This window comes from Athene noctua, chromosome 24 (assembly GCF_965140245.1).
Source record: "Athene noctua chromosome 24, bAthNoc1.hap1.1, whole genome shotgun sequence".
Classification (NCBI taxonomy): domain Eukaryota; kingdom Metazoa; phylum Chordata; class Aves; order Strigiformes; family Strigidae; genus Athene; species Athene noctua.
The window spans coordinates 6,616,814-6,640,528 of NC_134060.1; the positions used below are offsets into that span (position 1 = coordinate 6,616,814).

General features: G+C 56.3%; 1 protein-coding gene across 4 annotated transcripts in view; it reads right to left on the reverse strand.

Annotated features, from left to right (window-relative positions):
• The window catches only part of NKAIN1 (sodium/potassium transporting ATPase interacting 1), a 40,285-nt gene that overhangs the window by 5,517 nt on the left and 11,053 nt on the right, over nt 1–23,715 (reverse strand). For 3 of the 4 annotated variants that reach the window (XR_012635128.1, XM_074926298.1, XM_074926299.1), the window contains 4 exons: nt 6,709–6,846; nt 6,429–6,509; nt 4,009–4,206; nt 3,141–3,201 (listed from right to left, as the gene is read on the reverse strand). Coding sequence is in view for 3 of the 4 variants with exons in the window: in XM_074926298.1 (XP_074782399.1) it covers nt 3,141–3,201; nt 4,009–4,206; nt 6,429–6,509; nt 6,709–6,846 (478 nt within the window). In the remaining variant the exon portion in view is untranslated. Of the gene's footprint in view, nt 1–273; nt 1,616–3,140; nt 3,202–4,008; nt 4,207–6,428; nt 6,510–6,708; nt 6,847–23,715 lie in introns of those variants that run through there. The other variant, XM_074926300.1, reaches the window with a different exon arrangement.

Consider the following 23,715-nt stretch of genomic DNA (forward strand, 5'->3'; position numbering starts at 1 on the left):
ACCCACTCCTCGAGGGGCGGCCTCACCAGTGCCAAGCCCAGGGCTCAGATCCCTTCCCTGTCCCTGCTGGCCACGCCAGTGCTGACACAAGCCAGGATGCCATTGCCCTCTTGCCCCCCTGGGCACACTCTGGCTCATTATCAAACCCCCCAGTCCCTCTCTGACTGGCAGCTCTCCAGCCACTCCTCCCCAGGCCTGTAGCCCTGCTGGGGGTTGTTGTGGCCCAAGGGCAGCCCCTGGCATTTGCCCTCAGTGAAACTCCCCCAGTTGGGCTCAGCCCATGGCTCCAGCCTGGCCAGGTCTCTCTGCAGAGCCTCCCCACCCTCGAGCAGATCAACACTCCCACCCAACCGGGTGTCATCTGCAAACTGACTGAGGGGGCACTCGATCGCCTCATCTAGATCATCAGTAAAGATGTTAAACAGGAGTGGCCCCAAAACCGAGCCCTGGGGGACACCACTCGTGACCGGCCACCAACTGGATTTAACTCCATTCACCACAATTCTTTGGGCTCGGCCATCCAGACAGTTTTTTACCCAGCACAGTGTGTGCCCATTCATGCTGTCATGCAGCATACCAGTTTGCAGCTGCGTCCCAGGGAAGCGCAGCAGCCCTGCTCACTGCAGCACCCAGTGCAGCATCCTAGGGAAATGCAAAACCTCAGTATGCAGCAGCATCCCGGGTCACCACAGCATCCTGGGCCACCGCAGCATCCCGGGTCACCACAGCATCCCAGGGACGTGCAACATCCCAGGGACATTTAGCATCCCAAGGACATGTGGCATCCTGGGTCACCACAACACCCTGGGGACATGCAGCATCCCAGGTCACTACAGCATCCCAGGTCCCAGCAGCATCCCGGGAAAGGGCCGCATCCCAGGGAAATGCAGCATCTGGGGACACAGCAGCATCCCAGATCACGGCAGCATCCCAGGAAAGCGCCAGCAAGAAGCAGAGGGAAGGAGCTGGACTGACTTGCAGAGATCCCTGCGGCTCCCTTTTCCTCACCACAACAGTCCTTGTGTTGCAGGCCTGACAAAATGGGTAAAATTACCCTATCATTGTCTCCAGAGTGGGCATTTAAGAAGAATTATGGGGGAATTACATCTTGTTTAAAGCCTGTCATTTAGGGGAATTGCAGACACCAATATATCAGTTTTCACGGCTGCGATTTCCAGGCCGGCAGAGCCCATCACCCGCCCGCCAGGCCCCTGGGCACTCAGCGCAGGGATGGCAGCGCCAGACCCCAGCCCTTCACCCCAGCTCGAGGCAGTGGGAGCGGTGGGTAGTTGAGGGTACCCCAACTTCTCCCACAATCATCCTGTGTGCCCCAGACCTAAACCCTCCCGCAGGCTCAGCTCAGCCAGGCCAGGAACAGGCACCACGCACAGCCAGGCTGGGGTACCCAAGTTGTTACAGGAGCCGTGGCACAACCCCTCTCCCCCAAACCATTATATCAGTCCCCACGGAGCCATGACCTGGGTAGGTTCACACATGGGTGTCCAAGAAACAGCAGCGAGCTTGAGAGGGGACCCCACTTCTCCCAGCACATTTATCTTCCTGACTTAATATTCAGCCAGCTCTCAATTTTGACGCCATCCATCCATTTCCAAATCTAATAAGATATTCCATTAAAAAAGATGCATTTGAATCTTGGGCTCCAGCAGCATTAATATTAAAAGTGTATTGAATGTGAGAGTTTGTTTGAATGCAAACACGCTTCAAAGCCAGCGGCGGTAGATAAACCCCTTCGCCAGCTCCCCGGGTACAGAAACAAGTTATTACCACAGGCAGTGTCCAATTTCACACGGAGATTTTCCTTTTCCACTACACCAGTTCCCAGCAGTGGAGGGGAGGAAATGGGGGGATGCCAAACCCCAGCATCTCCCGGGCTGGGCTGGGCCCATTTCTGGGCCGGTGGCGCTGGCGGAGACGCTGATCCCGATGCCGCGGGGAAGGAGCCCGATGCCGGGTGCATCTGGGTGGTTTTTTCCATGCCGGCGGTTGTGGCACATCCCTGCCTGCGGTCAGCTGCCAGGAGCTGCCAGCTGGCGCGAATTAATTACTGGCAGATGAGCATTTAATGCGGTTGGATGGCTACAGCCTTAACCACCTGGTTAATTGGGGCTGGGGTGCTCAGCTCTTCCGGAGGGGTGTTTGCAGGGATTGTTGTCAGATCAGATAGCACAATAGAGGTTGTATCAAAATTAGCCTGTAATTGCTTAAATTGCTGTTTTTCACCTGCTTTGGGGTGAAAAACCTCGAGGCAGGGAGGAGGGCTCTGCCGCCCCACTGTCCATGGGGATGCTGGCCGGGGGGACACAGTATTTCCCGTTTCATCCTCCCCAGGGCCCAGGTGGCTGTTGAGAGGGGGAGGCTGGTGATGGCTCCAGGAGCAGTGAGCAGGGAGGGTGGCTCTCCTGCAGCCCCCTCGGGGCCAGATCTGCACCAGGAGGAGCATTTCTCAGGGCGTAGAGGCGTCTCTTTCCAGCAAGGGCAATTCTCCCTGCTGCCACGCCGGCCCAGAGCCCTGGGGCAGTTGCTCTGTCCCAGAGGAGATGCTCTGAATTCAGGTCAGCGAGGAGCAGCAAGAGCGATGCCAGCCTCAAACCCACTCCTGAGCAGCCGCGTACAGGGATGAGCATCCCGGCTTTGTCAGGAGCTGGACTGGGTGCCACGATGCTGGTGCAGGGCCCAGGGACCATCTCAGCCTCTTCATGGGCTGGTGCGGGGGCAAAGCCCAGTCCCACGTGTTGGATGAAACCGCTCCTGTGCCCGAAGGTTGTGAGCACCGCAGTCCCGCGGGAGACACAGCAGCTCAGGCCTCTCTGTCCCTGTCCCCCTCCTCTCCCAGCCCTGGCCAGGGTGCAGCACCCTCCCTAAGGCTGATGGGGGGGACGACTGCTGGTGGCACAGGGTGGCCCATCACACCCCAGTGCATCTGCCTCATCAGGGATGGAAAAATGGGGCAAAAAACCCAACTAAAAGGATCCCTTTGCCTGCCTGCAACCCGGGCATCACTCCCTCATCCCTGCCCGGGACCTCCTGCCCCAGAGAGGTTCTGGCTGGCATCAGCCGAGGCCATTTTGCAGCTCTGTGACTCTCCCCCACCCCCAGTAACTGAGAGCAAAAGCACTTACAGCTGTCTTCTTCCTCCAGGAACACTTTGCTGACGTAGCAGGCATAGACAAAGCCAAAGAGCTGTGAAACAAAAATGGGCAGAAAGAAGCTGGTTATTGGGGTGATGGGCACCACAACCAGCACGGTGTTGGTGGGGGGACAGAGGTGGGTGCTGCAAGGTGGGTGTCTGGGAGCATGCTGGGGGGACCCTGGGCAGGATCACGGCTGCCACAGTGCTGGAGCCCGTCTCCAGTGGGTCCAAGTGGTGGTTTGGGATTCAGCGAGGTGAGATGGTTTCATCTGCACCAGGGGGACAAGGGTGGTGACTCTTGGGGGAGATGGCCTGGCATCACACTGGGACAACAACACAGACGGTGCTGAGCCCCACGTAGCTCTGGGTGCCCCTTTGGCAGCTGCTCTGGACCCCAGTTCCTTTTGAAGTTTTATTTGCCTGCAGTCCCTTAAGGGACCCCAGGAGCTTTGCATCCAGGTATGCCCTGTTCCCACCTGCCCATGGGGTGACACAGCCACAGGGAAAGGGGGACCCTCCCTTTCCAGCAAGCAGCACATCCCACCAGCTTACGCTCCGGTAACGTGCCTGGGTGTGTCACACCGAGAAGCCCCTGATTCCTGCAGCATCCAGCCCACCCCCTGCCAGCTCTGGGGACAGGCAGCATCCCTGGGGTGCTGGCATGGGCTCCAGCTGCTCTTCTCTTCCCAGCCCTGAGCCAACACCCCTCTTGATGCTATAAGCAGTCACCAATGTGTGATGGCACAGTGGGACATCTCCAGCTGGACCACAGTGGCTCTGCCCACCCCAGTCCCTGACATCATCCCCCCCTCTCACAATTCAGGATGAGGAGGGAAGGTGCCAGCAGCTGCCCTTACCGCCAGGAATATCTGCGTGGCGCTGCTCACTACCTCGATGTACTGGTAGTCGAGCAGGCAGCCGCTGACCGTGATGACGTGATGGTCCTCGGGTGCCAGGTTGGAGTTCATCACCGGCGTCACCAGGCAGCCCGGCCCGTTCTCCATCCACCACGAGCGGTGCAGTGAGGTATTGAAGGTCATGATGAAGTCTCGGTCCTGCAGGAGGGGAGCAGAGGAGAAGGCACAGACTGGATCTGAGGTTCTTGGCAGAGGAGATGGACAGAAAATGGGTTTTTCCAACCCAAGGAAGCTCCACGAGCACTGCACCCACCCAGATCACATTAATGCAGTGTGGCCACCAAACCCCTGCATCTCCCTAACCTGCAGCCAGTGTCCCTGGGGTTTGTGGCTTCCTCCCACATTGCCATCATGGACCATTTGGTCAAGCAGCATCCAGGTGCACCATGATGCCCAGGTGACATCAGGGATGTCACGGAGCAGCCACCAACGTGCCAGCTTGGCCCTGAGGCAGGGAAACAGCCTCGTGCGATGCTGCCGGCCAATCCAGCTGTCTGAGAGATGGGACCATGGGATCACCCTGCCAGTGTGGTCCAAGGATGCAAGAAAATCCCCTCTGCTTCCCCTGGGCTTTCAGGGGAACATCCCTCCCCCATAACCCATCCTCTCAGAGCCTTGCAGGGCCTCGCTCATGCACGTCCCCTCCTCATAAGCCCATTACCAGGCTTTGGGGCTCTCCCTGTTTCATCTCCAGCAGCTTTGAGGGGGCAGTGCAGTAGGCAGGAGCCTCCCTGCTGCAAGGCAGGGCTGCGGGCTATCATTGGGGTTGGATAAGATGTAGGGCTAATCCCCCAGTCCCTGCTTGTACCCTCGCCATAGCAGGTTGGCATGAGGCTAAGCCCCCGGGCTCAATTTCAGGACACACAGAGGCGATGCCCCTGCCCGTGGACCTGGCAGGGAGATGGGGACCGCATGGGATGGGGTGCAGCCCTGGTGCAGGTCTCCTGCACCCGCCCCACAGAGGGTCCTCCTGGCATGGCTGGGTGAGCACCCACCCCACGGAGGGTCCTCCCAGCCCCTCTCTGTACCACCAGGTCTGCAGGGGGCTGGGAGACCTGCTGAGCATCCTTTGTAGGAAAACACCGATCTGGGATTAGAAGATATTTGTGGGTGGGGGTGGAAAAAATAGAAAGAAAGTGGGTTTTGGTTTCTAAAACCAAAGGATGTGGGTTTCTGTGCTGGGAAGCCCAAAGAGAGGGTGTTCCAGCATTGCAGCGTCACTGAGGGATTGGGGATTTCCACTGAAAACACTCAGTGGGAGTGAATCCTCCCCTATGGCATCCTCCGTGCCTGCTGCACGGCTCCAGCATTTCAGCTTTTCAGAAGAGCCCCAAATGACTTGTAGCAACATGGGAAGATGGTTTCATCCATCAAGCCCCCCAGCAAGCCCTCTTCCCCACAGTGGGCAGCCCCGGAGTGAGCTGGAGCCTGTTTCCCTGAGACTTTGTGATGCCCCAAGCCCAGCAAAGGGGACAGTGCCCTCAGAGCCAGGAGTGGGCTGGCAGAGTGGGGCACACCCTCGGCACGGGTACCCCAACTGCAGGCTGAGGATGCTCAAACCATTTAGTGATGCATCATCACTACATTGTTTTGCTCTTTCTTCTGTAAGAGCTAAGATTTAATAGCCCGGGGTGGGGCAGAGAGACAGAGAGGCACAGCCTCACTCACATCCTCGCCCCCATTACCACTGGGGGACTTTTCAAAGCCTTTAACAATGTCCAGCTGCTCTCATGACACTGCTGGGTGCTCTGGGGCCGAATGGCACTTGCAGAGCCTCAGAAGACCCCAGAAAATTTGGAATCTGCAGCAAGGCGACCTCCTCCTCCCCATGCCACTGCCTTGCCCATCCCTGCCTGCATTGTGAGCTGAGCTGCTGGAGACCCTGCTCCACACTTTCCTGTCATTGCTCGTCCCCAGTCCCTGTGTCCCTTCTCCACTTTATCTCCTCTCCAGCACATTAGGAAATGGTGCCATCCAATTTCTGCACCCCATAAACCCTGGCAGTGCTGAGGGCACACCGGTGATTAACAAGTGCCTTGCAATTCCCAACTCATCAGCCTCATTAATTTTGCTCTCCCGCTTTGAACCCCCTCATCACCACCACCTTGGCCTGAACCGTCCGTCTGACCATCCCACACATGCCTGGGTGCTCGGTGCTGCAGCCGGGAGCCCCCTGGGAGGCACCCCCAGCACCAGGGTGCTTTGCCACCAGGGTGAGGGCACCCACAGGCTCTGGGTCCCTTTTTTGGGAGGCAGCACTAGGGAGAAGGGGAAGGAGGGTGAAAGACAGTGGGAAGGATAGGAAGATGATGAGGGAAGGAGGATAGAGGGAGGAAGAGGAGGCAGGTAGGGGGGGTTACCTGCGACAAGCGTCCGACCTCCAGGTAGAAGCAGATGATGAAGGCGTTCCAGCCAACCCACAGCACCAGCCACACTGCATACTGTCAAGAAGAGAGCTGGTGAGGGCACGCCACGCCCGATGGACATCCCCTCGTCCATCCCCGCTCCGCCCCACTCGCTGGAGCCCACCAAATCCACAGGGATTTGGTTTGGATATGGGAGGGGGCCTGGGGCAGAGCCACCCGCGAGGGTGATGATGCTACCCTTGGGTGTGGGAGCAGCACCTGCAACAGTACCTACCATCATGAGGTATTTGGATCTGTACTGGATGGTCCCAAAAATACCCAAAATAACGGCCATGATGTGTAAAAAATTAGCCAGGATGGGTGCCCACTGGTAGCCCAGAAAATCAAAGATCTGCCTCTCCAGTGCCGCTACCTGCAACAGAACAAAGGAGGGGTTGCAGGTATTAAAACAGGGCATCAGTCACCACAGCAGCTCCTGGATGCCAAAGGCAAAGAGCAGCCGGTAATTAATGGGAAATCCCATGGATAATTAGTTGCAATAGGCTGAAACATCTGTGTGATGCATAGGCTGGTGGTGGGCAAATGCATCGTAGCCAGCGAGGGACTATTAGGAACATTTGGAGCTGAGAAGGGGAAAGCAAGGAGATATATGTCAGCTTGTCACTCCACCAGCACCCTCTGTGCCTCAGTTTCCCCATTGCTCAGGTTCTGGGCACTGCTGAAAAAATTCACCCTCCAGGATGGGTTTATCCCCAAGCTCAGCTCGTCCAGGGCAAATCCTCCTGCTCAGCTCATGCACAGGGTCCCCTGGTATTTTGCAAGTGTTTTTTCGGCCTGGCCTGGCCAGCTCGTCATGTGCCTTCCCATTTAATGCCATTGGATTTTGATTGCCGTTATCATTTGTAATCCATAAATAAGGATGTGATGGAGCTTAAATCGCACAGCACACAATATTAGGGATGGTGGCTGGTGTGATCTGCCTGTTATCCCAGCGCTTATTTATGGCTCTATTTGCTAGCGACTTGGGGTCTATTACTCTTAATTACAGGATTAGCTTAAAGAAGGGTGGTAGCAAAGGTGAAGTGGGAGCGCTGGAGCATTCGCCAATGGTTTTATGTTGATTTGATGAGGCTGTGGTTTTTTAGGGAACTTTTAGGGAACTTCAGGGTGTGTTGGATGCCGCAGTCCCTGAGGGTGCAGGGACAGGGCTGCAGCAAGCTGTGTCTCCAGCAGACTTGCAAACCAAAAACCCTCTACATTTATCTTTTTGACAGCCCAGCCCTGTCTCATCGCTCTTCAAGATGGCCCAGATTCACACGATAAAGCCTGAGAGCTCCGGGGCCTCAAGTACTCCCCGCAGCACTGTGCCTCAGTTTCCCCTCTCAGTGCAATGCCCCTCATCCTGGTAGGGAAGTAGGAGTTTATCCTGAAAATTGCAGGAGAAAATGGGCTTTACATCCCCCCTCACTGTTCACCAGCAGCTTCCCCGGGTGATCTGGATTTAGGGCAGCTCCATCCTGGCGCTCTGTGAAGCTCCCACGGAGGTTATGGCTGTGGGACTGCCCCAGGGCCCCATAGCCCATCCAGCCCGCATTAATGTGTCCTAATTACAGGGGGGAAATAAACGAAGTGCCAAAGGTCCTTCCCTAAGTGTTTCATGAGGCTGAGCCACGGCTAATGCATCTGTGTGTGCAACGGCCAGCTGTGCCTCAGTTTCTCCATCCATAAAGCATCACACACTCCTGGCATTGGCTTGGCCAGGGCTCTAATTGACACCTCTTTTACAGAATTATCTGGGTTGGAAAAGCCCTTGAAGCTCCTCCAGCCCAACCATGACCCTCCCCCTGACCGTTCCCAACTCCCCCAGATCCCTCAGCGCTGGCTCAGCCCGACTCTTCAACCCCTCCAGGGATCCCGGGGACTCCCCCCTGCCCTGGGCAGCCCATTCCAACGCCCAACAGCCCCTTCTGCACAGAAATCCTTCCTCAGAGCCAGCCTGACCCTGCCCTGGGCAGCTTGAGGCCATTCCCTCGGGGCCTGGCGCTGGGGCCTTGGCTCCAGAGACTCATCCCCCCTCTCTGCCCCCTCCTGGCAGGGAGTTGCAGAGGGCCAGGAGGTCTCCCCTCAGCCTCCTCTTCTCCAGACTGAACCCCCCCAGTTCCCCCAGCCGCTCCCCAGCAGACCTGTGCTCCAGACCCTGCCCCAGCTCCGTTGCCCTTCTCTGGCCACGCTCGAGTCATTCAATGGCCTTTTTGGGGTGAGGGGCCCAAAACTGAACCCACTCAGCGAGGGGCGGCCTCACCAGTGCCGAGCACAGGGGTAAGATGCCCAACTCCATCCTGCCAGTGAGTGGAAAGCCAAAGTCAGAGCTGAGGAGCGTGGTATCCCATTCCCTACCCTACTCCTGGGATAGGATCTGTTTGATCCATGCCGGCAGGACCCCAGTTTCAATTAAAGGTGATGAAAAGGTGTGGAGCAGCCGAGCCCAGGCAGCCCCTGGATCCGCAGGGCCCGGACCAAGGCTGTTTGCATTGAAGCTTAATTCACTTCCACGCTATTTAAACACTCTGAGGAAACAGCCTTTGGAAATACTTACAACTGGGCTGTAAATCTTTTAAATTGAGAAATGTAAATAATAAATGATACAAGGAGCACGGTGCTCAGGGTTTTATAGCCATCCATCGATCTGGTGGCTGTTGACAGAGCTGCTTAGCAGGAGCTGGATGCGAAGGCTGAGAGTTTTGGGTACCGGTGAGTCTCTGAGCTGAGGGATGGGCCTTAGAAGAGCCTCTGATTTCACCCCATGGAGCCAGAGCAATGCGTTTACGCCCGCACGGCTCCTTAGTTCCAGCCCATCAAGCCAGGACAGGCTGTAGGAGAAGGAGCTGGGAAGAGCCTGGTCGAACCAAATTCTTCTTTATCCCAAAGAGAGGCAAAATTAGTGGCAAACAACACAGCCTCCCCTTGGATGAACGAGGACTGCTAACTGCACCAAAATCCATTGCTGGAGACACCCTGGCAGGTAAAATGCTGCTTTGTGTGTGCTGTTATTTAAGCATATTCCCTCTGTGTGAAAAGCAAATCTTGGGGTTTTTTTCAGCCTCGTCAGACCCTGAGCTTAAAGTTAAGGAAAATACAGAGACACAGCACGCACGTGGCGAGTCTGCGGCTGCAGCTCCCCTGGCATTCACCACCTGCAGAGTGCCAAGGGCATCCCAAGGGCAGGGCTGCAGCCTTACACCAGCTTTCACAACTGGGGAAACTGAGGCACGGCCCCTTTCCAGGGGAAGTGGGTGGCACAGGCTTGGCAATCCTCGCACGAGGCATTGTGGGGCTGAGCAAGCACCATCTCCTGCTCAGACTGATGCTCCTGGCTCGCTCCAAGCACTTCTTGCCATTCGCTTGCCGCAGACCCCAGGCTGATCCAGCACCCAGAGCATCCTCACCTGATCCCTTGGGGGTGAGATGACCCCCAGCAGCAAAGACACCCAGACTTTTCATGCAGCCACCACCAGCCATTCGTCAGCAGTGGCCCTAAATGAAGCACGAGCAGTGAGCAAGCCCGGCCATGGTGCTCGGCATCACTTGCAAACGCGAGAAGGGGCTCTGCAAGCTCTTGGTGTGCTCTGCAAGAAACCTCCGAACAAAATGGGGACCAGCAGCATCCAACCCCCCACAAACCTCGGTGACTTGTGGAGCTCAGAGCATCCTCCCCAGGCTGTCCTCCTCCTCTAAGGGGTACTGCCCATGCTAATAGCAGCCCCATTAACAACCCACCCTCATTAACACCCTGGTCCCCCCCTTTCAGGTCTTACTAGAGCTCTGCCATCGAAACTGTGATGCTCCTGGGGGTGCAGGGCTGGGAACCACACACCATCCCACTGCTAATTAAGATAAACCTGCAGCCAATCAATGCAGCGAGTTTTAGGGCTCCCTCTTAATTAAACACTCTCTAGTTTATCGATTGGCCCCAAAAGTTCCCTTTGCAGCAAATCACATCAATTAGTCGGGGGCAGGCACACACCAGAGTCCTGCTAATTGAAACGCGTTGCCTGCAATGATTTTATTTTAATCAAGAAATCGAAGCAGGCGAGACGTGGGGACCGGGCTCCATCAGTGTGTGGTGGTCCCCGGGGAGGACCACGGCAGCAGGGGACACGTGTGCAGCTCCCTGGGGACAGGGAGCTGCTGGGGCTCAGCCTGGGGGCCCAGGATGGGCAGAATCTGTGAAGCAGAACTGAAGGAAAATGGGATTTTTAAGGGGCGCTGGCACCAAATTCAAATGGGAAGGAGCTCTCCTGTCCCCAAATCACCCCTCAGTTATGTCTCCTTCACCTCCGCTGGACCCATCCCGTTACCCAGCAGAGTTTTCCCCGTCCTTTTAAAACCTCATGACAGGGATGGGAAAGATGAACACTGCTCCAGCTGTGCTGGGAGGATTGCACAGACACCAGGGAGCACCTTCCCTCATGTCCCATCCTCACCATATTTTGAGGATTTCAATTTCAACCTCATCATATTTTAAGGTTGAAAATCCCTCCTGCAACCCAGCATTGGGCCCTGGAAAGTGAATTTCCAACCCAGCACTCTTCAACCCGCTGCAATATTAAAGCAGAAATCTTGCCCAGCAGCTGCCTTTTTTGCTCTCTTGGAATCAGAGAGTCACAGAATGGGTTATTGGCCGGACCTTCTAAAACCATCTAGTCCAACGCAACTGCCATGGGTAGGGACATCTTCCACGAGAGCAGGTTGCTCAAAACCCCATCCAACCTGACCGTGGACACTTACCATATAGAATCACAGAATGGTTTGGGTCAGAAGGGACCTTTGAAGATCATATAATCTACCCCCCCTGCAATGAGCATGACATCTTTAGAGCATCTTTCAGGTTGCCCAAAGCCCCGTCCAACCTGACCTTGAACCCTGCCAGGGAGGGGGCAGCCACAGCTTCTCTGAGCAACCTGTGCCAGTGTCTCACCCCCCTCACCGTACAACATTCCTTTCTATGTCCAATCTAACCATTTGAAACCATTTCCCCTTGTCTTGTCACTACAGGCCCTGGTAGAGAGTCTTTCTCCATCTTTCTTGTAAGCCCCCTTTATATATTGAAAGGCCACAAGAAGGTCTGCCCAGAGTCTTCTCCAGGCTGAACAATCCCAGCTCCCAGCCTTCCTCCACAGGAGAGGTGTTTCAACCCTCAGACCATTTCCATGGCCTCCTCCGGTCCTGCTCCTGCCTTTCGTGTGCTGAAGACCCCAGAGCTGGACACAGAGCTCCAGGGGGGTCTCACCAGAATGGAGTAGAGGGGCAGAATCCCCTCCCTCAACCTGCTGGCCACGCTTCTTTTGGTGCAGCCAGGATACAGCTGGCTTTCTGGGCTGTGAGCACAAGCTGCCGGGTCATGTCCAGCTTTTCACCCCCAGTCCTTCTTGGCAGGGCTGCTCTTGATCTCATTCATCCCCCAGTCTGTTCTGGTACTGAGGACTGCCCTGTCCCAGGTGCAGGAACATCAGCCCACCTCTCCAGCCTGTCCAGGTCCCTCTGGATGGCATCTCATCCCGTCTCGGGGGGGGATCAGCTGCCTCACTCTGCTTGGTGTCACCTGCAGACTGGATGAGGGTGCCCTGCATCCCACTGCCTATGTCACTGATGAAGATATTAAATAGTTCTGGTCCCAAAATGGACCCTTGAGGGTTACCACTTGTTACCCATCTCCATTTGGACATTGAGCCACTGACTGCAATTCTTTGGATACAGCCATCCAGCCAACTCCATATCCAACTGTCCATCAAAGCCACATCTCTCCAATTTAAAGGTGAGGATGCTGGGGACACCTCTTACTGTACCTCACCCGCTATTTTTGAGATAAAACCAACCCTGCCCTGCTTGGTAACATGGCAGGGGACAGGCAGGACAAGTCCTTCCACTGCAAGATGGACACCAGGTCTGTAGGTGAGGTGCCAGCATGGCCCGGGGCCATCCCTCGTCCCATCATCCCCACTGGGGACAGGCTGGAGTCACCACAGCCCCACCCCCTCCGCCCCAGCCCACAACCCTGCTTGGGATTTATGGAAGCAGGATTTGGCAGCAGATCCTCCCATCATACATCACACCTGATGGCTCTTAGAGACTTGTCCAAAACCCACTTAATTACCACCAAAACTGAAGGGACATGAGGACATGGCCACCTGTGGACACAAGTGACCCTGAGGCACATGTGTCCGGGTGCTCAGCAGTCTTGGCAATTAAACGGATGATTTATCCGTGTCGTGCTCCCGCAGTGCCCAGAGGAGGTGACACTCGTGTCACCAAGGCCCGGGGTGAGAACGCTGGCCTGGCTGTGGCCCCTGGTCCCCCTGGGCTCTGTGGGGAAGGTGGTGCTGCCCCCCTCCCTGCACTCCATCCTCTCACTTCGGCTGCAACAAGGATGACAAGTTTGCTGACACAGATGCATAAATATATTATTGCATCCCAAAGGCCTCAATAATTAACGGGTGGAGAGAGATGGGAGCTCACTCCAGTGCTGGGGTAGCAGGGACATCTCCTGGGACAGCTGGGGATGGGGACAGTCCCTCCATCCCGCTCACTCGCTTGCATCTGTGTGGGGCCAGTCCCTCCTGTCTCTCCCTGAGCCCCCCCAAAGCTGCAGAGCCCCACAGTTACATGCTGGGCAATGTTTTGGGGACACCCCTGTTGCTCACTGTGCCCTCGCCCAGCCCGAAGCCCCCCGCTCATCACCCCGGGTGCACCATCACCCCAGGGTGCAGCAGGCAGGGAGTCGTGCCCCCATGGAGCAGTAGCCCCCCTGTCCCCCAGCTGCATCTCAAGCCATGCCACCCCCCATGCCCAGGCAGCGATTTTTTGGGGTACATGATTATGTATTTAATTGCTTTTAAATAAAAGCCCCCTGTCCCTGACATCCCTGAGGGGGAACCCAGGTGTCCAGAGCACACGGTGACGTGGGGGTGGGCACGGTGGCACAGGGGCCCAGCCCTGTCAACTCGCACAAGGTGTTGCTGGTCACCCCATCCTCTGCCCATGGGGACACCCCGGCCAGGCCACCATGTGCCCTTCCCCATCCTGGGCTCCCCCCCACTTGCTGCTGCTTCAGCTGGGCCGTTTTGGGGTAGCAAAAAGGGATTTGCACAGTTTTACTACTTGGGCAAAACACTTTCAGGGGAAAACATCCATTTTTTCTGGGATGGAAAATCTTCCCATCTAATTTTTCCCTTTTCTAGGAAAAATCAGAGAGGGGAATATCCCCTTCCCCTGCTAGTGTGGCTTTGTTAACACCCTCGATGGGCGGGTTGGCTCCTGTCTGCAAAGGTGACGGCCACATCCCGGAGAGCCTCAGCGGAGAAGCTGCAGTTTCTGTGGTGGGGATGGTGGGGGAGGAAATTCCCTAAAAAAACCCTTTTTCCCAACCTCAGCCTCCCCCCCCAGTGCTGGTCGGGGGGAGCTGCATAGTGAAAGCCCCTCAAAATCTGGGGCAAGACCCCCATGTGCTCAGGCACGCCGGGCGCGAGGTGGGCACCGAGCTGGTTCCCTTGGGGTGAGCGGGGTCGGGATTCCCGGATCCAGGCTGAGCCCGGGAGATCCAGCGGCTGAGGATGGGCATGGGGAGCAGCCCCTGCCCGGAGCCTGCGGGCAGGAGAGGCAGCACGTGGGCACCCACAGCCTGCCTGCACCCACAGCCTGCCTGCACTCACTGCTGCCTGCACCCACAGCCTGCCTGCACTCACTGCTGCCTGCGCTCACTGCTGCCTGCACTCACTGCTGCCTGCACCCACAGCCTGCCTGCACTCACTGCTGCCTGCACCCACAGCCTGCCTGCACCCACAGCCTGCCTGCACTCACTGCTGCCTGCACCCACAGCTTGCCTGCACCCACAGCCTGCCTGCACTCACTGCTGCCTGCACTCACTGCTGCCTGTACTCACAGCATGCCCGCACTCATGATCTGCCTGCACTATGGTCTGCCTGCACTCACAGCCTGCCTGCAAGCACGGCCTGCCTGCACTCACTGCTGCCTGCACTCACAGCCTGCCTGCACATTGCACCCTCGCACCAGGACAGGGCATGTGGGCATCCCACGTGTGTCATTGTGCCCACCATGTGTGGGCACACAGCAGCACCCCACATCCCCTGTCAGTCCCCAGCCACCTAATTTTCAGCAAAGCAGGACACGTCCTGGCACAGCACCTGCTTCCAGACGGGATACAGCACCCTCAGAGCCCCCAGGGGAGCCAGCCGTGGGGAGGGAGGGGGCAGAGGGGTGAACCCCCAAACGGGACACCCTGCAGCGGGGGGATTCCCAACCACCCAGCGTCCCTGAGCACACAGGGGCTTGCTCTGAATTTTGGGGGTTTGATGCACCAGGAGACAGAAGCTCCCCCACAGCCAACTCTGAGCATAGAGGCTGGGAAAAGGGGGATTTTTAGGGGATTTTTTTTCCCATTACTGAAACTGCAGCTTTTCTGCTGCCGGTACCCCAGGGATGTGGCTCTGACATTTGTAGGCAGGAGCAAACCTGCCTGTTGCCCTTCCGAGGGTCTTCACCCAGCCACGCGGGCAGGGGAGGGGGATATTCCCTCCCTGATTTTTTCCAGCAAGGATAAAAAAATATATGGGAAGAAGCTCCTTCCCAGAAAAAAAAAAAAAAAAAAAAAAAAAAAAGGGGATGTTCCCCCCCTTGAAATATTCTCCCCAAAGACTGAAAAGCCCTGACAATCCAGCTGTATATTTTGTTGGTGTTGGCGAGGCCGGCGCAGGCAGGATGCTCCTCCCGGCTGCCTCCTGCCCTTGATCTCAGCAGCAGCATCTGCGTGTCGGGCTGGAATAAACCCTCTGCCCTCCCCTCCGCGCTGCGGCGTGGCAGGAGCCGAGCGGGGCTTCCTTACCCCCCGATGGGTTATTATCCTTCAGCCGGGTGATTTTCTCCCGAACACCATATGCCTGGGGCTCACCGGGGATTTAACTTTTCATTTCGCTGCATTTTGAAGAGATTTGGGGTTTTCATTCTGCCTCGAATTCCCTCCTGTGTTACGTCCGAAGATGATGCAAGAGCATCTCTCCCTCCACTGCTGAGCTTATCCTGGTTGTCTGAGGCAAAAATATCCTGTTCCTAGGAGTTTTGCTCAAAAAAATGTTGGGGTTTAGGTAAAAAACACCCCCCAGGCAGAGCTGCAGGTCAGGATCTGGCCTGTTAGCAGATGTCTGATGCTCTCAGTCCCCATAAGGGATGTTTCGATGCTCTTGGTCCCCCTAAAGGATGTTTCCTGTGGCCCCCAGGGCTGGGGGTCCCCACAGCAGATGGAGCATCATTGGGGCTAACGGGGCTCCCAGGGGCTGGCCAGATCCTGCCCCCCTCCCCGGGAGGGAAAGCAAAGCCCAGCTCCCTGCCCCAAAGGATGATACAGGTCCCCCGCACCCCCACCCTGAGTACCCAAACACCCCCTCGCAGCCTCACCCACACCCAGCAACCCCTCTTCTTGAGGCAGTTTGAGGCATTTTGCTGTTTTTTGCTCTTCTAGTGCCTTTTTCTGCTCTTGGGGAGCCCGAGGAGCCGTCGGAGGCGTTTTCATCGCAAGGTCCCCTCGAGCCGCCCATCTCCACTTAGGGAAATTGGCTGCGATTTAAATGAACGGCAAGTGAGCGAATTGACTATTAAGAAGGTGCAAACACCGCTGTGAACCCAGGGACTTCATTTAATGACTTGGAAACAAGTTCTTGACCTACTTCCAACTTGCAAAAGCCTTCATGAAATCACGGAGGAAAAGAAATTAAAGGCGCCGGAGTGTTGATCGTTCTCTGGTGTCAGGTGGTGATGAGCAGGATGCGGCCCCTGGCCGAGAAGATGCTCCGGGACTGAGTAGTCCCCTTGCAAAACATGGCAGGAGGAAAAAGTGGGGTGAAAGGGATACAAATTGGGTCCTTCCTTCCCCAGCTGTTGCAGCCCCTTGTTGATGCCAGTGGGTTTTAGGGCACTCCTGGCCTCTGCGCAGCCCCTTTCTTCCCCCCGACACTGGCACTGCTGGATTCAGGATCTCCCAGCATCAAACATCCCAGGTCTCCGGGATGTGGCTGCGGCTGCTGGGGGCACAGGTAAGGACTTGGGGTGCACGAGGTCCCTCACCACAGCTCCCCATCACCCACCCCCCATGGATGGGTTTTCCCTCCTCTCGCCTGTTTCCCCCCCACCCCCCCATCCCCGGTTATTTATTTCATTTCGCCGCATCCGGCAGCGTTGCCATGGGAACGCGGCGGCAGCCCTGGCTGGATGCGCTTGTCTAGACGCTTCGCCCCAGGAGCCTGCTGCCGGCAACCTGCTCCTTGGGCTGGACACGGCCCAGGGCGGGTGCCCCTCTGGGTGCGAGGTCACCGGCTGCACCCATCCCCAGGACCGCTGCGAGGCCCGAGCACCCCTAGGGCCGGGTCCCCTCCAAGCCCTGCACCCCAGATCCATGCCCCTGGCTCCATCCATCCATCCCCGGGGGGTCCCTGCCAGGAGGGCTGGGAAACGCTGCCTTGGGGTGGCCAGCACCTGTAATACTAATAATACTACTAATACCAAAATCCCCTAAATGTAGCCCAAGGGTTGCAAAGTGCCCTTTGCACAAGGCAGATTAAACCCAGCCCCCTCCTCTTTTGGCTCCATCGTAGGGAAGGGAAACTGAGGCACGGCACAGGGAGACTCCCCCCAAACCATCACAGTGCTCTGAGGTGCCAGGAACACCGAAACCCGGGGCAGTGGCTGTTCCCACGCAGAAAGGGATGCTCCATCACCACCCCTGCCTCCTCCTGATTTACACCTGCTAAAACAAAACCCCGAGCCACCGCTGGGCCCATCCGCTCCCAAAACTTCAAGTTTTGAGTAGATTTGGCTCTTGCTGGCTCCGACATCCCTGGCAAGGACCTGCAGTGGGTCATTACCCCCAGAGGAATTTTGATAGGGTGTTTTTTTCCAGCAAACAGCACAGATTTCAAATTTCCCCACAAGCAGGCAGGTTTAACTCTAACACAATATTATATCTATTTAACTTTAATACAAGATTGCATCTATTATTTGCACCGTCCTATAAACGCTGAGACAAGACTTTTTTTCTTTCTCTTGCCTCCCAGCAAGGAAACATTTCCATGCCGAGAGAAAGCCGAGGAAATCGAAGCAGCTCAATTCCCCGCTTGCCCATCAGAGGTTGGCTCTGGAGCAATGCCTTTCCGCACGACAGGCTCCATTCCCACGGGGAATTGCTCCATCCCCCTGGGAACTGCTCAGGAGCCGTGAACCCATTTCAGCACCCCCACAGTGGGGAGCTGGGATGATCCCGTTAAACCTGAGCTTGTGCCGCTCTGCAGCCACCCAGCCTGACCTTGCAAATGACCTTGAAACAACGCGGGACCCCTGGGGTCCCCTTGGTGGGGAGGACATGGGGTGGTGGCACTAATGGGAAAGAAGGTGCCAGCAGTGTCCCTGAGGGGAAAATGTGCACCAGGGACAGCAGCAGTGCCCAGTGGCACTTTCCATCAGGGAAAACTGAGGCATGAGGCTGCAACCCCAGTGGGACACAGCCCCTCATTCCCCTCAGGTTGAGGTGCTTTCACACCTGCAGGGTTGGAGCACCAAGGTCATGGTGATGGCTGGGGAAGGGCTGATCCTGCATCACCCAGGTGCTGCTGTGCTCTGCCTCAGTTTACCAGGAAAATGAAGTGAGTCCTGCCCGGCCCTGCTTAGCATCACACCAGGCAGTATTTGCTCTCTTGGTCAGGGTGACCAGCTCCATCAGAGCAGGTCCTGTGGGGAAACTGAGGCACAGTGGAGAAGACCAGAAGGTCAAGCCCTGGAGAAAGGCTGTGCCATGAGGACACCAGATTGAGAGCTGTTCCAAACCTGCAGGAGCAGAGCTGGGACTGCTGGGTTGGCAAGGATAGATGGGATTGAACTGTATCTTGCTGAATTACAACTTTTAGCCTAAGTTAGTCCACAAAGAGAAATCAAGAGAAGAAACATGGGCAATGGCCAGTGGTACAGGGCTGCAGGAGGAATGGGCACAGGAGACCAATGGGACCCAGGGGCAGAATCTGGCCACACTGCCCCAGGCAGCCACAAATAGAGAAGTTAGGCTGCGGGTTAGAGCAAATCCATCTGGAAGCAGAGGGGGAAGTGAAGGGGCTGTACAGCCCCATGCCATGCCTGAATAACCTGATGTGTGTCTGCGATGGAGCGTGAACAGGGGAGCCTGCTGTCCTGTCCATCCATCCCATCCCACCCCTCTCACACATCCCATCCATCCTATCCATCAATCCCATCCCATCCCATCCCATCCCATCCCATCCCATCCCCCTGTCCTGGCTCAGCCTCGGAGGCACTTGCTGTCTCCAAACCATCAGCAAACATCACCCATGAAAGCCAGCTTCAACGAACAGCCTTTCGGGTAAAGAAAATTTGGATTAATCACGCGCCTCAATTAGCCACAACGAGCCGTGGCTTGTCATCACGCCGGAGACTCGCAGCAGAAAGCACATTAGCAGCATGGCCACTGAGAGGCTGAGAATTAATTAAAATGGAGCACAAAACCCTAAAAAAACCCTGAGTAAATGGGGAATCACTCAGAGCAGGGGGATTTCTCCCCGCAAGTCTGGCGATGCCGAGTGGACCCACATCCCTGACCCTGGCAGAGCACCTCTGGCACCCAGACCAGCCGGCATCTCCTCTGGTGCCAGACTGCCTGTGGGATGTAGTGATGGAGGGGACACCCCCCTCCACCCGCGGGGACCCCACCGCTCACCAACCCCTTGTCACCCCATCGACGGGGCGAGGAAGAGCCCCACAGGTGCTCGGTGCTCAGTAACGATGGAGCCATCAACACACCACAGGGGAGGACTGATCCTGCTCCACTCCAGCCCGGGTGGGGGGAGACAGGTTTTAAATCTGGGGGGTCTTGCGATTAAACCTGGAATATTTTGGGTTTAGAGCTAGGTTATCTTGGGCTTCAATTTGGAACATCTTGGATTTCCATTTGGGGGATCTTTGGCTTAAGACTGGAGATCTCGGGCTTAAATTTGAGGGATCTGCATCTTAGATCTGGAGGATTTGGGGCTTAGATCTGGGGGATCTTGGGCTTAAATTTGGGAGACCTTCCTTGGGTTTAAATCTGAGGGACTTTTGGGCTTAGATCTGTGAGATCTTAGGCTTAAATTTGAGGTATCTTAGGTTTTAATTTGAGGGATTTGCATCTTAAATCTGGGTGATTTTGGGCTTAAATTTGGGGGGCACATAGGTACGGCAAACAAGATGGGGAACCAGAAGAGATATAGGGATTGTGTCCCCCTAAATAAATTCTGGGGGTGAGACACAGATAAATGCTGGGGCCAGACAAGGATGGGGAGTGAGCCGGAGCCAACCACTCCAGGAAAAGCAATTTTGGGCCATTGGAAAGAAGAGGAGCGGGACAATCCCATCTTCAAAACTTTGCAAAACACACCAGACGCTGTGTTGGGTGGGACAGGATGGATCCTGGCCAAGATGCCCCCACCAGCCCACAGTGGCCAAGCCTGTTTGGACAAGGATTAAGCCGCAGGCAATTTCGATGCTAATTCTCCAGGTTAAGTTCTTTAGACTGACATCTGCGAAAAGCAAAAGGTAATTTCCCCCAGATCTCAAATGGCGCCTCAAAGACACCGTTAATATAATCCGACAGAGGGGAGAAAAAAAAAATATTAAAAAAAATCCAATTTACTGACTTATTTAGTGACACCTTTCGTAATCAATTCTCCCAGGAAAGAAATACTGATTAAAGCCAAGCGCATTGCTATGGAAACCAGCAGTCCCTCCTCCCACGACCCGCAGGCTGGGAAGAAGAAAATCGGGTGAGGAAATCTGCCTGGTAACAACCCCGTTAATGAGCCGGGGAGCAAAAATAATCCCTCGGAGTGATGCCACCGCGAAAGGAGCAGCCAGCAGCAGCCGGTGGGGAGGCGAAACCACGCGTGGCTCCCAAAATATTTATTTTTATGGGAGGGTAGAGCTTTTTGGAGGAAGAGGGGATGCTCCTGCATCCTGGATGGATGAAAGGGGCATCCAGAGGTGGTACCCAGGGGTGACTGGGTGCACCCACCGAGCCCTGCAAATGTGTTTCTTCCAGCACTTATCCAATTCTTTAGCCTTAAAGTACAGGATAAAACCACCCTGAGATGCAGGTTCAAGAGATTCAGCTGCCCAGCAGACCACGAAAAGGCAGCTGCCAACACAAAAGGGATTTATATGATAAACCCCACGGGTTTCCCTCTTCTCGGGGTGATTCCCCAACCTGCAGGCAGCCACAATGCCTGGTGAGGGGCATTGCTTCCCGCCGCAGGCAGGGCTGTCATGCTGCACTCATCCCCAGTGAACAAAACCCTCATGGGCCAGAGTTTCTTGGAGAACTGGGGATTTATTCTTATTTTTATACTGAAGAATGATCCCAAGCTCCTGGAGGAGTTTGTGGGTCTCTTCCTGGCTGGATGTGTCCCTCATCCCAGCACCTCGCAAGGACAAGACACTTGAGGCACCCATGGGTGCTGGTGAGGCAAAGATAAATCTTCCCATGGGCTGAATATAAAAGCACCCAGGCAGCCAGGGCTGGCAGTGGGCACCATGCAAGGGATTTGGCTGTTTCTCCAAGCACCTACGATGCTTTTTGGGGTGCTTTAAGAAGCAAAGACCTGTGCAGGACATCATTAGTACTGTTCATTACCTGTTGAGGGATTTAATAATGATCCCATCCAGCATTTTCCTTAAATTCTCCCTATCCCCATCACTGTCACTGTGGCCAGGGTTGGGAGTGGACCCTTGCTGCTCCCCTTTGCTCGGCACTGGTGAGGCCGCCCCTCGATGAGTGGGCTCAGTTTTGGGCCCCTCACCCCAAAAAGGCCATTGAATGACTCGAGCGTGGCCAGAGAAGGGAACGGAGCTGGGGCAGTGTCTGGAGCACAGGTCTGCTGGGGAGCGGCTGGGGGAACTGGGGGGGTTCAGTCTGGAGAAGAGGAGGCTGAGGGGAGACCTCCTGGCCCTCTGCAACTCCCTGCCAGGAGGGGGCAGAGAGGGGGGATGAGTCTCTGGAGCCAAGGCCCCAGCGCCAGGCCCCGAGGGAATGGCCTCAAGCTGCCCAGGGCAGGGTCAGGCTGGCTCTGAGGAAGGATTTCTGTGCAGAAGGGGCTGTTGGGCGTTGGAATGGGCTGCCCAGGGCAGGGGGGAGTCCCCGGGATCCCTGGAGGGGTTGAAGAGTCGGGCTGAGCCAGCGCTGAGGGATCTGGGGCAGTTGGGAACGGTCAGGGGGAGGTTCATGGTTGGACTGGAGGAGCTGCAAGGGCTTTTCCAACCCAGATGATTCTGTGATTCTGTGATTCTGCTCCAGCAACAGGGCCGTGGTCAGCCCAGAGCTGTGATCCCACAGGAGCAGAGCACCCGACCGCTGCCGTCACCCCACCCACCCGCACCCAGCACAGCTGCAACCCGGCCTATCAGGAGGCATCCAAAAGGATGCACCGTCCTAATAAAACTAGAAACCTGAGTATTTTGAACAATTCCTTTAGCAAAAGAGCCGGTGCTGTTAAACCCACCGATACCTTTCCCATTCATCACAGAGAGGATTTAATAAGGCGCCTTAGCAGAGCGTGCTGTGACCACCGGCACATTATTAAACGCAGCGATTAGCGGCTGCTGCGGATGGGAGCTCATTAGAGACTTCTTAAACATCCATAAAAATTGCTTTTATTAATTGGTTCATCCTCCTTCTATACCCACCGCATTTGGAGGGGTGGATTTTGGGGTTGCTTTTTATGAGCCCCTTTGGTGCACGGTGGTAGCTGAGGAGCTCCTGGGGGCAGCTCCAGCCCAGCGATTGCCCCGGGGCCTTCCCGCTCTGCTCGGCTGCGGCCGTTGATGATAAGGTGTGACACTGGGATGTCGTGACAGGGGACAACACCATGGCTGAGCAGGGGGACGATGCCCCCCCCAAACATCCCATGCCCTGTAGCAAGGCCAGCACGGCTGTCAGTGCCCTGCATCCAACAGGGACATGAGCCCAGCCCCCTGGCATTGAGGCCAGTCCCACACTAGGGCAACTGATTTTCCCCCAAAACCTGTTTTTTCACCCCTAACCACATGGGATGGCTTTGCCAGCCAGGTGATGGTTGCTGCCCCAAGCCCTCCCCCCTTTTGGGTGCACCCACAGGAGGGATGAGGGTTTCTGTATCAAAATGTTTGGGGAAAACCCAACCCAGCAGCACCCATGGCCTAGACAAAGGACTGGAGGGGCCTCCTGGGGTCCCCACATGGGACCCCCCCATGGCCTGGACACAGGACTGATGCTCCCACCACCTCCTGGGGTCCTGCCATGGGTGCCCCCATGGGAAATGGGGCTCTGGGGCTCTCCCCATGTCCCCCTACTCCATCCTCTTCTCTGCTGGGTGGGGGGCACTAACCCCACCATTGACTCAGCTAATGAGGTCGCTGCTAATTGCCGGGCAGGCGGCAGCCCGCACCCCATGTATAATTCAAGCTCCTTTGTTAGGGCTGGGTTTGCTTTGTCTGGCAAGTGCCACCTCCCCGCGGGACCCCCCTGGCCTGGCCGCCACACACCTCCTTCTTTGAGGGGGGCTTGATTAAAAATAATTAGGGCCTGGGGCTGCTGCGAGGCAGGAGGTAGTGTCGTTAGCAGAGTCAGGGTCATTAGTGGGGTTGGCTTTCCCCCCCAGCAGAGGAGAAGATGGAGCAGGGAGAGCCCTTGAGCCCCATTTCCCACGGGGGGACCCATGGGGGGACAACAGGAGGTGGTGGGAGAATCAGCCCTGTGTCCAGGCCATGGGTGCTGCTGGGCTGGGTCTTCCCCCCAAATTTTGAGATGGAAATTCTCATCCCTGCTGCGGGTGCACCCAGAAGGGGGGCTGGTTTGGGGCAGCAGCATGCTGTGGGTGCCAAAGCTGGGGGCAGCACCCATCTCCTGGACAGTGGGGTGGGAGTGCTCATGGGATGATCTGCATCGATGGGGCGTAAACCAGCCCAAAATGGGTGAAGGTATCCCTAAATACAGCCCCTGACACCCACCAGAACTCCAGGCAGAGACCCCAAATTTTCCATAGCATCTCCTGCCTGCACTTCCCGGACCAGCCGTCCTTAGCGCCAGGCGTGGGCACTGCCAGCACCCTGACCATCCCCTGTCCTGAGCTCAGCCCTGCAGCCCAGGGCCAAACCCAGGCTGGGCTTAAGGAGCATCAGCCCTACAAGGGGCTGCCTGAAAATCTGG